At 27.2% G+C, this 16,494-nt stretch overlaps 2 protein-coding genes across 2 annotated transcripts; both read right to left on the bottom strand.

The window, feature by feature from the left end:
* Positions 1 to 1,293: 1,293 nt before the first annotated feature.
* Positions 1,294 to 6,232, bottom strand: Phum_PHUM458710 (cytochrome P450, putative; the record flags this gene model as incomplete). The annotated part of the gene is made up of 5 exons (XM_002429951.1): positions 1,294 to 1,464; positions 1,569 to 1,753; positions 1,835 to 2,310; positions 3,015 to 3,330; positions 5,881 to 6,232. 5 exons carry the CDS (start codon positions 6,230 to 6,232, stop codon positions 1,294 to 1,296), a joined length of 1,500 nt encoding a protein of 499 aa, XP_002429996.1.
* Positions 6,233 to 12,748: 6,516 nt separating this feature from the next.
* On the bottom strand, positions 12,749 to 14,140 carry Phum_PHUM458700 (sialin, putative; the record flags this gene model as incomplete). The annotated part of the gene is given in 2 exon segments (XM_002429950.1): positions 12,749 to 13,962; positions 13,978 to 14,140. 2 exon segments carry the CDS (start codon positions 14,138 to 14,140, stop codon positions 12,749 to 12,751), a joined length of 1,377 nt encoding a protein of 458 aa, XP_002429995.1.
* Positions 14,141 to 16,494: the final 2,354 nt, after the last annotated feature.

The raw sequence follows: 16,494 nt of genomic DNA, 5'->3' as shown, positions 1-16,494 counted from the left end.
AAAAAGGAAAAAAAGTTTTCTTGGATTTTCTAGCCTTGAAAGGTGACACCCATCTACCCTAGTAATACGTCTATCCCGCGTTTTTACTTAAATGGAAATGCTATCATGTTCCTGGCACCCCTTTTTTGGCACAAGGAGTAATTTAAATCCAATATTGACTTCAGCAGAAAAAAAATAGTTTTTCGTGAGATTTGTAAACCACGTGATTGTGTAATTTTTTTTTTTTTATCCCGGGTTTCACATGAATAGTTACAACACAAGTAATTATGGCTGGCTGAAGGTAGTCAAATTACCTACACAGACACTCCATTGTTCAACATTTACCACTTTGGATTGATTATAAATTTTTTTTTTCTTTTCTAAAAAATCCTTTTCCTTAATTAAAACATCAACCCCCCATACGTAATTATTATTATTGTTTTTTTTTTTTTTTTTTTATACAACCTGCCAATAACAATATATATATTTAAACGAAATAAATAACAAATGAAATTAAAAATAAAATTTTAAATATAATATTTTATTAAAATAATTTAATAATGTACAAATAATAATAATAATAATTATTTACAAATGAAAATTAAAATATTTTAATTATAAACTTATAGCAACTGTGTGTCTGTGTGTTATTTCTTTTTTTTTTTACACTAAAACATATTTTATTAAATTAGTAATAATTATTTAGTACGATTATTATTATATTACGTATTTTTGTTTTTTATTTCTCAATGCGATTCTTATTTATAAATATAATAAGAAGTTTTTAACTTGCACCGAGTTATTTAAACTAAAACTAAATTTTATTCTCATCGATATTGATCGGGGGGGGGGGGGAATTAAAATTTATCTAATTCTCTTAAAACTAATTTTTTTAAAAATTTAATTATTATTTATATAATTGTTGCAATCGTGAGTGGTGATGATACATTTTCATAGAAAAATTTAAAAACTTTAAATTCATAAAAGAAATAAATTTTTTAACTTGTGACAGGTACGAACGACAATTTCCAACCTGATTTTGTAAACATTTTTTTATTTTACTTTTTTTTGCCACAATAACAACTACGACGACGACGACGGCGACGGCGACGACGACAACAACAACGACATCAATAACAAGAACAAGAACAACAACAACAACAATAACAACGTTCAGTAAAAACGAAAACGATATCCTTACGTCGAAATTATATATATAACTATATATAATTCTTAAAAAAAAGAATAACAGTAATAATAAATGGACCACGTGAAAAACCACCGTGAATGGGGCTCAGAATATTAATTTGATCGCTATCCTTTTATTTGTTCCTGTTGGATTGTTCTCGGTTTTAAATTTAATGAAAATGTTGATGGTGGCAAAGCAACGCAAGCCGGTTGAAAATGTATCGATGATAAATCACTGCAACTCACATTGTAATTTTGCAAAATGGTTGCCAATAGAATAAACGAAAATCCTTGGACCTTAAATTTTAAATAAATCGTATTTTCAATTTTTCCGATTTTTTTTTTTTTTTCATATTGCAAAAAGAAAAAAACATGGAAAAAAATATTTTTATAGAACTTACCAATCTCTGTCCAATGCAAGTTCTCTTTCCTGTGCTGAAAGGTATGAAAAATTCAGGTTTCATTATTTGATTGTTGATAATAAATCTCTCGGGTTTGAACTTTTTAGGATCGCTCCAATACTTTTCACCCGTGTTGAGCTCGTAATTGTTGAGAAAAACAACGCTGCCTTTCTTTACAAAGTAACCTGTAAAAAAAAATTTGACATTTTCAATTTTTTTTTTTTTTTTAATAATCTTTTCCACGGTATCGAACAAGATTCACTTACCCTCGATCATTGTGTCCTGATTAGCGACGTGTGGAACTATGGGAGAAGAAGACATCCTGAGCGTTTCGAGAATGGTGGCCTCCGTGAATGGCATATCCGGTTTGTCGAACAGATCCACGGGACGACAATTTCCAACCACTCTGTCGATTTCTTCCTGTATTTTCGTACCGACTTCGGGATTTTTAACGATGCCGGCTAAAGCCAACATAACTAAATTTCCTATGGCCGAATGCCCACCGAGAAAATCTTCCAATTCGAAAATGATGTGTTGCCAATTAAGGAGTTCGTCTTCTTCCAAATGTAATAGTAATGCATCTGTGAAATCTCTAGGCGGTGCGTTAGGATCCAAAGTACTGCGATGATGATCGATGATGCGTGATAAAATAAACTGCCTAATATCTTTAGACCATTTAGAGAGGCGGTTCATGTGTCTATTGTAAAAGGGCAAAAGCCAAGGTAAGAAATCCACGGCGTACCTGTGATAAAAAAAAAAAAAAAATTCAAACATCATATCAGTAGTATGTTATCTGACCATTTATAGTTAACGGCAACAACGACGCCGACAGCTTTCTCGCTTCATAATAATAATAATAATGAAACGCAAAAAAAAAAAAAAATAATAATAATAATAATAATAATTTTTTTATTTTAAAACGATATCGAATAAATAAAACTGTAAAGTGCATTCGCCCCAAACAGTCTAGCATTATGGCTCATGCGTCCGTCGGCAAAGGCCTACATAGTAATAATTAAGTGTGCTATAAATTATAATTTTTTTATTTCGATCTACTTATTTATTGATGCGGTTGCAAATAATTTTAACCGATGGACAAAATTTAACAAATTTTTTTACTAAAGCCTTTTTTTTTTATTGCCTTAAAAAAAAAAAACTTGTATAAACGCAATACGATTAAATAAAATTTTTCCTGTGAACACACACACGCGCGCATGTATATATATATATATATATATATATATATATATATATATATATATATATATATATTTAAAAACTGAACAAGTAAAAAGGGGGGTGGGAGGTGGGGGCTAATTAAGAATACTATTCGCATATCAAAAGCAGAAATTTCTCACATAAAGAAAATTATCCTACGAAGTAAATTTATTTTTTAGAAAAACCCCGTTAAATCCTTGTTTTAAAATTAAATGTTAATTAACCTACCCCTGATTTATTTCCCAAAAAATATTATCGAAAAGAAGAACGGTTTTTGTAAATTCTTTATCGTCGTAATTGAACCTAGTGGAACACATGTAACTGGTAAACATATTGGCACACGTCGCCATTATCAGAGGTTTCAATTCTACATCGTGACTTTTTGTCGTGATATTGGAAAGTTCGCAAATAAATTCGTTCATTTCTTGAAGTCCCACTTCTCGGAGGCGATCGTAATTTGTCGAAGCAAAACGCGGAGAACAATACAGACGAGCGATGCTCCTTCTGGTTTTTTGCAAATCCGCCCAGTCGCATAGAGCCAAAGCTGTAAAAAAGAAAAAAAAAATTATAATTTGTCCTTATATTAAAAATGTAGTCAATTCTTCAAAATGTGGAATGATTGTAACGCGCACTGTTGCCCCTCAAAAAAAAAAAAAAAAAAAAAAAAAAAAACGAGATAATTACAGTTGGGACACAACTCACGTGTACAACGATTGCACCAAAGGAAAAAAATGTTTTATTTAAAACGTCATAATTTCCATTGAAAAAAATTTATCTATCAATAATAATAACATTGATGATGATGACGATGGTAATACGAAAAAGGATTTTTAGGTAATGGAAATGTGAAATGTTACCAAAGACGAGACAACGAAACGAAAACTTTCATTAAACTAGAGTACGTAGGATGCAGGTCGATAAAGATCCGGTAAAAATTTATCAAAAAAAAAAAATTTTTAAACTGGAAACGGTAAAAAATACAACAAAATAATAATAATAATAATAATAATAATAATAATAATAATAATAATAATTAAATATTGCTACACATATCTATCTATCTATATATATATATATATATATATATATAAATAAAAATAGTGTTTAAAAATACATTGGTGAACCGACAGGTGGATGTAGTTCAACTTCATCGACCTTGACCGTTAAGCATATTGTTAACAAAACGCGCGCAACCCTCTTTCTATCATTTTATTTTTTTTTTCTTCTTGCTTGACCTCTTGCCCGTAAATAACCACAAATATTTTTTTTACCCTACGTCAATATGTCCCCGGTTGAAACTACATTTATCCGGAGCAGGTAGTGTCTTAAAAAAAAAAAAAAAACAGTGATCAGGTTTGCTTTTCAAGGTTAGTTAACAATTATTTATTGCAGATCAATCTACCAATTTATTCATATTATTTTCAAAAATCCATGGTTTATATATATTTTTTTTTAATTAATAGTTTCCTATTTATTTATATTTATATTTATTCTACACGGAGCCTAGAATACATAAAAAAAAAAAATTAAGAAATTCCTATTAAATCTATAACCAAATATACATTACGTAACAATTATGTGGAAAAAATTATGTTTTAAATATTAAAAAAAAAAAAAAAAACGGTTACTTTACTTTAATAAAAAAAAAAAAAAAAAAAAAAAAAAAAAAACATTAAAAGAAAGGAAAAGTGAATTTAGAGTATAATGATGATGATAATAATAGTCGGATCCACCCCATTGAAAGTGTGGGCCCGAAGGTGACCTTTTCTTTTTACTCTACAATTAATAATAATAATAATAATAATAATAATAATAATAATAATAATAATAATAATATTTGAAAGAAAAAAAAAACGAGTACCGTTAAACCAACTTTAAAATTTTATACTCTTACGTCATTAGATGTATTTAAATTCACATTTTTTTTTTTATTATAATGTTTAATCGGAACCAGAAATTTTTAAATAAAAAAAAAAAAAAACTCGTAAAAAGCAAAAATAAATAAATAAATAAATGCGTGTTATTAATTCTAAACTTTTTTTTTCCCCTCTACAAAATTTAATTTTTTGTGTGTGAGGAAAACATTGTTTTTATATTTATTTATTCCCGCGTTATCATTTATCTTTTGTTTTCAAAACTCTTTCTACTACAATACCAAAGTTTTTTTTTTTTTTTTTTACAAAAAAACATAAAAAGTTTACAAATATTTTTAAAACAATCAAACTCAAAAATTGTCGAATATACAAAAAGAAAAGAAAAGAAACTAATCCAAGAGTAAATTTTTTTTTTTTTTTGGAACTAAAACAATAATTTCAAAACTTTTTTTTTTCTTTTATAAGAAACGCTTAACGAACTTTTACAAATACACGATTCCGAGTAGTCTGGAATGAGTTCATTTTTCAACGTATTCCGAATAATTTTAAAATGTTGCAATTTTATTAACGTAATAATAACGCGATCGATTCCAATGCATTCACCACCTTTTTTAAATATACATATATAAACGTGTCTGTTTTTTCTGGTTTTCTAATTTTAAATTTTATTAATTTTCAACAAAAAAAAAAAAAAAATACCCGTAACTTTTTCATTCTTAACGATGTTAAACGATAGAAAAAAAAAAAGCTCCCAATGATACGAATGGAAAATTTTTAATTCTATTCTAATGAAATAAATATTATGTGGATTCGAATATATGAATTTTTTTAACTTTTGCAAATGCGAAACGTTATTTTATTTTTTTATCACCAAAGAAATCCATTTTTTAATATATATATATATATATATATATATATATATATATATATATATATATATATATATAAATAAATTAACAGTGCATTCTTGCACGGTTTTAACAAAATTAAATTACTTTCTCTACCGTGAAAGTTTTAAATAATAATAATAATAATATTATTATTATTATTGGAAAATATACATACAAAAATAAGAATGCGATAGCGAAAAATCACGGGAGGGAGAGGAAAAAAAATAATCGAAAAAAAAAAAAAAAACCCTAAATTCAAATCGTACGAAAACAATAATAATAATAATAATAATAATAATAATAATAATAATAATAATTAAATATTCTTACAATTATTTCTATCGCCGCCAAAAAGTTTATGAAACCTTATAAAATCTGGTCTTCCACCAAAATGTCCACCTTTGGATATGAGAACTTTTTTTATAAGATTAAAGCTGTTAACTACGACGCAAGAACTCGAACCCAGAGTTATACTGTAAATGCTACCGTAGGTTTTAGAAAGTTTTGTGAATACTTGAAAAGGACTCGAACTGCCTCCCATCAAATGAAGACTTCCGATGAGAGGCCAAGGTCTCGGTCCCGGAGCTATTTCTTTAAATTTTCTAACGCTTTTCAGGCGTTCCAATCCGGAAAGCACGAACACAAGAAAAACGGTCACGGAAAACGTTACAAGAAAAAACATGATTATTATTAACGCGACACACACACGCACTCAACACACATATACGACGCACACAGTGTCGGATGCCAAAGCGAGAACAGAACAACAACCGACCCGACGGACTGCACGGTTTTTAAATATTATGAATATTTATTTTTTTTTTTTTTTTTTTGTTGTTACCTGCTACCTCTCCCTGCTACTTATCGATACCCCTAAACCATCCCTTCGGCAATCGCGAGTTCTTTTTCGTTCTCGGTAATCTAAGCATGAACAACGTCCGAGTTGGCCGTTTGACCAATGCCGTACTCGTCCCCTTACCTCGTCTCCCCACCAAAATACCTGTTACATTTCTAACAGATATGTCAGCTGATGTTAAACAGTATCTAAACGGTTGTGATTTACCAGCCTTTTTTTTCTTTTTTTTTCTTTTCTTCTTTTTCTTTATATTCTTATTTTTTTTTCATCAGGTATGCTTTATATTCTTATTTAAAAAAAAAAAAAAACAAGTTGGATCGCTGACTAAAAAAAAAATTTTTTTTTTTGTTTAATCTCGTATTCGGTAGATTTCCTTAGTCGGTATATACCTCGGACGAACGATACTTGATTAAAAAAAAAAAAAAGACAAACAATGCAATTCATTGCACGCTCAATAATAATAATAATAATAATAATAATAATAATAAAATTATTTCCCTTAATTATTCAATTTTTTTAAAAATGCATTTTTTTATTTTGAATTAGTATCACGAATTTTAATCGTTTTAATTGGAAATAAAAAATTAATTCTGACTAATTTAAATTCTCATCTTATAGAAAATGTTGTGATGTCGATGAAGATGATGATGATGATGATGATAATCCGGCAGAATATAAAAAGTTTGAACGGTGAGTAAATATTTTTATATTTACGAACGTTTAAAATTAATTATTCAATTTTTTTTTTTTTTTTTTTTTAAATACTTGTAACGTGATTTACGCATATGTACAAATGTTTTTTTTTATATTTTATTTTTAACTTTATCTAACGTTTATTATTTAAACTTACTTAAAAATAAATAAAATGATGTTAATAATACTCTTTTATTATTACCGCGGGAAAAAAAATTATACAAAAAAAAAAATCAATCAATATTGATTGATCGGCTTTTTTTTTTTTATGTGTATATATATTTGTGTTTTATTATTATTATTATCATCTATTCTCTCCCCTTCCGAGATAATAGATCGATTGAATTGAACTGAATCGTAATTTTAACCTTGTTCAGTAGGGCACATTATAAAAACAGGACACAGATAAAAAGAAAGAGAGAGAGAGAGAGAGAAGAGGGATGGAAGGTAGAGAGAATAAAGAAAATCCCAAGTTACATAAACGTCTGAAAAACAAAACAAAACATAACATTATTCTAACTAAAACACAACAAACCCATTATCATAACTTTAACGCCGTTTCGTAATCGGGATAAATTATTAAAAACTAAAAATTTAGAAAAATCTGTCCCATTTCGGAAAAACATTTTCCGCCGTTGAAAATTTTTAAAAAATTTCAATTTATTCAAATTTTGCTTAAACAAATGCTTCTATTGTTGTCGATTTTCTTGTTATTTTTATAAATTTTTACTTATGTAAAAAAAAAAAAAAATTAAATTTTCACGTGAATATAAGGGAATATCATGTTTTTACAAAAAAAAAAAATTTTTTTTTTTTTTGTTAAAAATATAATTAATTGTTTTTTTCGGATTCGAAACGGATTCGAAAATCATTGAGTTTCTCTCTCTCTCTTACTCAGTAAAAGTTATTTTTTTCAAGTTTTTAAACAGTTTTATCGGATAAAATTAAAATAAATAATAATTAATTTCAGTTATACTTTTTGCTTCCGAAATAATATATATAGAAATTAATTTGGGGGATTTTAAATGATAATTATCAATCATTGATTGAATATGGTGATTTTTTTTCCCTCGAAACAAAATCTTTTGGAAATTAATAAAAAATCGTAATGAACAACAATATTTTAATTCCATTGACGTGAAACCCCAAAGATTTAATAAAATCCATTGTAATGTTTGTAAACATGTCTGTCGTCAAGCACGTGTTGTTAAAAATTATTACTACTTTTTTTTTTAAGAAAAATTATGAGGAAAATGATGCTAAAAAAAAAAAAAAAAAATTCATATATGAATGTTATGAATGTTAGTTTTAAAAAAAATCCCTTTAAAAAAAGTGATTTTATTCCGGAAAAGATTTTTATATTTAAAATTATGATGATGATGATAATGATGATGTTTTTGTCGTTCAGTAAAAGTTTACGTAAAAAAAAAAATAGTATAATAAATGTACTATAAAAAATTTATCATTTAAATAACGTGTTATATTTTTTTTTTTTTACGTAATGGCATAAAATTATTATTATTAAAAAACAAATATTCTGACAGCCGTAAATTCATTTTTTCTTTTTTTTTTTTGACTTTATTTGTAAAAAAAAAAAAAAAAAAAGGAGAAAAGAAAAAAAACGAATCCACTGAAACAGCAATTTATTTTCTTTTCTTTTTAATAATGATTAAGGATTTATCAAAATATGCTCTCGAAACAAAAAAAAAAAAAAAAGAAAAAAAAATAGTAGTAGTCAGATTTTACTCGAAAATGCTAAATAAAATTTTCATTATGGCAAAACAATATAAAAATAAATAATAACTGATTGTGATTGCATGCGAGATTTTTAGATTTTTTAAAAATGCTTGGATTCACTGAAACAAATCATACTTTTTTTTAAAAAAAAATCAAAGAGTTCTCCCCATCCACCCTCCTCTCAAAATAAAATTATTGTAAAAATGAAATTAATTTGGCATGGAAACCACGAGTAAAAAAAAATTAATTTAAATAAAATTTTTCTTAGCATCAATAGTAATTTACACGAGAGAGAGAGAGAGAAAGATTAAATAATAAATAAATAAATGAATTGATTCAATGCATTTCTGATGATTGGTCAATGAACACCACAAATTCTGTCATCTAATTAATTAGGTATGAAATCATTCGAATGTAAAAATATTATTCAAACTTTAAAAAAAAAAAAAAAAAAACATTGTGCCAAGTATTTTTAATTTTATTTATTGTACGGTAACCTTTTAAATATTTGTCGGAATTATTAAACATCTACGATCGCGAGCTTTTTTTTTTTCATATTTTGGAAAATATAATTCAATTATCCTTTATTTAAAATAAATAAATTAAGACCGTGAATTTTTATTTCTACCCCCACCCCCCACCACGCTTTTATTAAAAACATTTCCTTTTTTTTTTTGGTTACGTAATGAATTGTGTTAGTTTTGTTCCGAGTAAAAAAATTATATTTAAATTTTTATATATTATTTTACATGACATCGATGTCTCCTACGTCAAATTTCTTATAAATATTTAAAAAAGATGAACTTGCATAAGTATGGGAGGGAAAAAAAAAAAAAAACAGGGAATAAATTTCGGTTGCGTTTTTAATGGCCTTGATAGGAGCGATATAGGAAAAGGTTTTACAAAACCATTATTATATAATTGTATATCCGATATTTCCTTTAAAATAATTCTGAAAAATGATTATAATTAATTGTAGCAGAGAAAAGGCTGAAATACGGAAAGTTGAAAATAGAAATAACCCGGGGGGAGCAATATTTGAAAAAGATTTTAATGAATTTAAAATAAGAAACGCGGGACTGGAAATTGCGGAATGTGGGTGGGAAGGCCCACATTCTTCGGAAAATATTATAAATACCATCATTGATATTCGAGAATTTATTTCTAAGGAATCGAGACCTGGAATGAATGTTTAAAATAAAAACTTTGACAAGTACACAAAATCTTGTCGCGTTCAAAAGTGAAAATGTTAATAATAATAATAATAATAATAATAATAATAATAATAAGGTAACGACTACTGGAGGGAAAAAAAGGAGGATCTTTAATCAGTTTAAAAGTAAAAATTTGAAAATATGAAATTTCGGTCAATGAAAATGTACCTGAACTTCCGAGTGCACTTGAATTAATTAATCACAAATTTACACACACAAGTAAAGTAATAATTATTTTAAACGTAATTTAAACATAGCAGAAAGTCGTGGATTTATTTCGGAAAATTAATTTCAGTTCACGAGATTCGCCCTGATTAAAAATGATGACAATAATAATAATAATAATAATAATAATAATAATAATAATAATAATAATATGAACGTTCTAGAAAATCCGCAGCATTTAGAAAAAATTTCATTTTATTCCCATATACAGATAAAGTTTTTTTTTTTTTTTTTTTTTACGATTTATATATCAGAAATTCGTTGAAGGATGGAAAAAGTTTTTGGCATAAAAAAAAAAACAATAAAATTTATTATTATTATTTTTTTTTGTTAATGGTATCCAAATTCGAGGATCGGTGATTTTTGTGAAGAGGTTATTGACAGAGAAAGGTCAAAGAAAGGAAGTATACTGGTGGCAGGAGTCCAACTGCACCTATAAATTACAAATGGCACGTTCGGGGATACTCTTAAATAATGAATTTCAAACAACCGTTATCATCAAAAAAAAAAAAAAAAAAAAACAATCCTAATCACTTACGTCCTTCAGTATCATACTTTTACATTTTCATTTTTATAATATTTTTATATCTTTAAATAATTTGAAATTTTTTTTGTAAAAAATAAAATAAGTAAATAAATTAAAAATTTTCTATGAAAAAATTCATCATTACGAAAATAAAAACAAGGGAATATAAATTATCGTTATTTATTTTCACTTTTAATTAAGTCGAGTCGGAATCATTCCAGGTTTCTATCGAAATCCTTAGGGATACTTGAAAACATGAAAATATGATATCAATGATGTCGGCGTCGTCACACACAACCTTACAACCTTTTTTTTTAATTAAACTTCTATGACCGTCATTATATTATTATTAACAATACACGCGTGAATATAAATTTTTAGTCTAATATCAGTAAAAAAACGTATTAATCCATTTTAATTTTATTGAGTATTTTTTATAAATTTGAATGAATGAATGATAGATAACTTTTTTTTTTGTAACATAGTCAAAAGTGATAAATTAATAAAATCGAATAGTTCGTCATAGGTATTTCCACGTACACAAAAAAATTTTTTTCTCTGTGCCAAAATAAAAAATTTGGTTTTTTAAATATATTTGTATATATTTGTAGTTGTTTAAATCTTTTTGATTTCGTTTTTAGTTTAAAAAGGCATAAAAAAAAAAAAAAAATTTTTTTTAGCTGATACGTAGTACGGACTCGTTTGACAACCCGTGTATGTATGTGCGATTGTAAATTATTTTTTTAATGATTGTGAATACTTTGAATGGCCAAGCCTCTCTCATAGTCCCTTCCCTCCCTCTCTCACTCTCTTTTTCTCCCTCTCTATTTCTTTTTCTTTTACTCCCCTTTCCCCTCATCCCTTTTACTATCGGTCAAGGTGCGGCACAATTTGCACATTTAAATTCTTGAAATTTAATGAAATTGAAATTATTAAATTCCGTTATTTGACCCATAATATCCCTGTTTTTTTTTTTTTTTTTTTTGCCAGTTACCTTTAATACCTTATTTTATTAAATCTACGTTAAGAGATCGTAAGATTTTTAATTTATTTTCACACGTTTTCCGCATAAATCTTTTTTTTTTCTTTTTTTAACTTTAAATAATATAATTGATTTAGATGCAAGTTGCCATTAAATATAATTTCACTAAGATAAAAAAATAATAATAAAATAACAACATGTGCGAAAAAGTTTTTTTATATATTTCAGTTTTTACTTTATTTAGCGTGTTTAACTGAGGATAATAATGCGATCGAGTCAATAAATACACTCGGAATAAAAAAAAAAAAAAATATATATATATATATATATATATATATATATATATATAAATTGGTACAACAATTTAAAAATTATATAAACCACTGACAGGTTATTAATAATTAAATATTTCTTCTTTGTTTCCACGTGCCTTTTTTTTTCGTTGAATTAATTTATCATTTTAATTGTAATTTATTTTATTAATGTAAAACTTGTCCGTTTTAAAAATTGTTAATAAAAAAAATTAAGAAAAATTAACAACTATTATACCTGGAGAGCTTTAAAATCAGTTTTTTTTTTTTAAATTCAAACTCAAGTACAAAAAAAAAAAAAAAGACAGACATTATTAAAATTGTTTTTTTTTTTTTCTCGAAAGAGAGAGAGAGAGAGGGGGGGAGAGATAAGGGGAGAGAAAGAGAGAATAAATTGAGAAATAATTTTTTTTTTTTTTTTAACAAAAGGACTGAAAATAATTATTGAAATAGTGATAATAATTAATGGGATTCATCACGGTTTATCGAAACTATTTTTCACATGAGGAACGGAAATTGATTGATTTCGAGTTAGTTTTCAGTTTTCCAATTTTTTTTTTTTTTAAAGTCGAATCCTACTCGTTTGAAAAACGTAATCTAACTTTTAAAATTCGATATTTAACTTTTTTCTCACGCGATTAAAGAGAAAAGCAATTAATTTTCATTAGCCGTATAAACCCACGATTGTTTTTCTCCAGCTGCAAACAGTAAAAAAAATATTGCGCTTAAAAAATATATGATTACGCAAATAATCCAAACCCCCATCCAGTCCTCGATGTGAACCGAGTTCCGACCAGATATATACCAAGCTGACACCATGGGTGCAAAAATTCCTGAAAGCGTTGCACACGTGTTGGCCAGTCCGGAAATGATAGCGGCGTGCGGAGCAGCTATATCCAAAGGATTCACGTTAAATGCCGACCACGTTATCCCACCCATTCCGATGGCCAAAATCGAAAAAGCCACGCAAAAATACGGGTTTCTATTGAATATTAATAATATCATGAATATAGATTGTGCGAGAAATCCTCCGCAGCAAAACATTTTACGGACGCTCACGGTTTTCATATGCTTTGTTCTTCTCAGAAAGTCAGATATTTGACCGAAAACTTGCATCAAAAAACCTGTAACTGTGAAACACAGTCCGGTGTAAAAGGAAGATAGTTGGAGGTTAATTTTTAATGTTTCGTGATAATACTTTGGACCGTGCAAAAGCATCGTGTAGTATCCCCAATTGTGACCGGTTTGCGCCACGACCGCCGCCCCCACCGGCATGGAAGAAAATATTCTTTTCCACGGATGTTTCGGTTGACTATCCGTTCGTTCTCCTATTGACGTTTGAATGTATTGCAATTCGGATTCCTTTATGAAAATATCTTTTTCGGGTCCGGCAAACACCGTGAAAGACCATGCGACAGACCAGGCCAAAGAAAGTGCTCCGAATATGTAGAACATCCACTCCCAGCCTAAATAGTCGCCGATCACGCTGCAAATGGGCATTATGATTATAGAAGAAAAAAAATTTCCACTTATTGCGATCGTGCTGAGAATGGTTCTTTCGAGGGGAGGAGCCCACCTCGCCCACATGGAGCTTATGGCCGGCACCGTGACTCCTTGAAATAAACCGCAAATCACTCTCATGGCAATGGACGCACCGACGCTAAACTTGAGACACGCGGGCCCCACGAAACTGATTAACCCCGAACCCGCGACACCCAAATTGAGAACGTGATTTCCTCCTATGATGCCGGCGAGATAACCACCCGGAATTTGTGTGATGATGTAACCGTAAAAAAAAGAAGCGAGAATGATACCTTGAACGTTTTCGTCCCACATGAATTCTTTTTTCGTTGTGGTTGCATTACTTTCTGTAACGTTAAAACCTTTGGTTATGAATATAATAGCGACACTGAGATTAACCCTCGTGGAATAGGACACAACGTAACCAATGCAAGCCATAATTGCTATGTAATAACGTCTCCTTCTGAAAATGCAGCAGGGATGACCTAAGCCATCCTGCCTCATGTCGGTATTTTGATTATCCATTATAAGTTCACCGTAAATTATTTCATTAACGTCACATAAAAATATTATTTAAAAAAAAAAAAAAAAACTAATAATAATAATAATAAATAAATATATGGATCAACAAGTTAAAACAAATACGGAAAAATACTCTATGTATGTAAAAGAGATATTATTAAATATGAAACCTCCTGGATATAAATTTTCCATAGGGTATCGTTTACCAGTACATCGCTTTCGTAAAAAAATATATTTATTTTCCTCTCTCATTTTCTCTCTCTCTCTCTCTAAAATGAAATGATTATATAATATCTTAATTGGATAATTTCCCATTGAAAAAACTATTTTTCACGGTACCAAAAAAAAATTTTTTTCCCCCCTTTAATTAATATTCTATGAAAATATTTTGAGTCAATATACGTGATAATTGTAAATTATACTAAAAAAAAAAAAAAAATGTATGTCGCAGAGTTTAATAATAAAAACATGACTTAATTCAATTGAAAATCGCATTTTTAAAAACCTTAATTCGGTCCTATTTTCAAATAATAGAGCAGTAAAAAAAGAAAAAAAAAATATTGAAAGGAAAATTTTCACCCTCTTTGGCAAATAAATCAAAAAAAAAAAAAAAAAAAACAAAACTATTTTTTTTTTTTTTCAAGGTCTCTTTTTCTTCACTTGACTATTGTAAAAAGTCATTATTATTTTTGCAACAATAAATAAATAAATAAATTTGACACAAAGTAATTTATATATTAGGAGAAGAAAAAGTTTTTTTTTTCTAAAGTGAGAGTCATTTTTGTTAAAAATAAAAGTGAGTTTTTTTTTTTTTTTTTAATCGCATCGTTCTTCTACAAATAAATTACAATTCAAATAGTTTAATATGTTAATTACATAATAATTTAAAAGTCCATCGAACGACGCATAATATTATTAAAATTAAGAAGAAGAAGAAAACATTAAAATGAATACTTTTATATATATATTCCGATGGTTAAACGTTGTTTTCTTTTCAATTTAAAACAAAATATTTAACGCTTTTATGAATATTTAAGTCTTTTTTTTTAAAAATTATATTTAAAAAAAAAAAAAAAATAATAATAATATTTAGCAAAGTTCAAAAATGAATGTCTTTCGTTTCATTGGTAAAATCATTAGATTTTAAAAATTCAAAAACAATTAACCTTTTTCCCTTTTTATTCGTGCCTGTCCGTTATTCGTGTCGCCGTTTTAAGGTATTCGATATTATTAAAACAATTTAATTTAAAAAAAAAAAAAAAAAAAAAAAACGTACGTACAATTTTATTATTTCTATAAATATATATTGATTATTTGTTGTTCGTGCTGATCGAAGTAGAGAGATTGATAATTGTCAAGGGTCCGGGTAAAAACATAAACTGGGTAACACACACACACACACACATTTGTTCCGACTATATTATTATTATTATTAAAATTTCAACCGGTATTTTTTTTGATTTTACCGTTTTATACGCGGTACTACCCAATATTTGAAATTTTTCATTATGATAAAAGCCGGTGCAATGCAAAGATTTTAAAATTTTCATAAATTTTTTTAAGTTGTTATAATTATTTTATAATGATAATGAAAAAAAGTTCCTGTTATTATTATTATTATTTTCGAATGAATCGGAAGATATTGAAAACCCGAAGGCAAAAACTGTGGAAAAAAAAAATAAGGAATGGTAAACAATCTAGAGATTTCAGAGAGGTCACATTCCATGGTTTTAGGAATCAATGAATGAATGAATCTAACTAAAACATTATTATATTTATGTGCAAAAAAAAATATGATCGAACCCCCCCCCCCCGCAAAAAAGAAAAAACTACAAGCATAATCCAACGTACAAATAAATATAATTATTATTAAAATTTACTGATGATTAATCAATATACATATTTATATTATTTTTAACTCCTTGTTTTATTAAATTAAAAAAAAAAAAAAAACGGTAAAAAAAATTATGTCAGTACCTGAAATACATCCGAAAAAAAATCTATTTATTTACCTTTTTTTTTATAAAAAATTTAGCTGCTGACTTAATAGCTCAGGTAATTTTTTTTTTTTAAAAACTAAATCGAGGGTGCTTTTATTTTTTCGAAATTTATGACTTACGATGAAATACTTTTGAAAAAAAAAAAAAAAAAAGGGTTTCCTAATGAGTTCTCCCAAAAAAAAAAAAAAAATTTTTTTTCAAGGTTTCCTTTCAAATAATTCTATTTATTATTATCTTTTATTTTGTTATTTTTTTTTTTTTTGAAAACTATTGATCGCTTTTATTATCATTATTATTTTCATTGGATATAAACTTTTTTTTTTTTTTTCATGCTTGTTGGTTAATTTACCGATATTA

Source organism: Pediculus humanus, genomic scaffold, assembly GCF_000006295.1.
Source record: "Pediculus humanus corporis 1103172108237 genomic scaffold, whole genome shotgun sequence".
NCBI classification, from domain to species: Eukaryota; Metazoa; Arthropoda; class Insecta; order Psocodea; family Pediculidae; genus Pediculus; species Pediculus humanus.
Note: the sequence above shows the minus strand (reverse complement) of the source record. Positions and strands in the feature narration are given on the sequence as shown.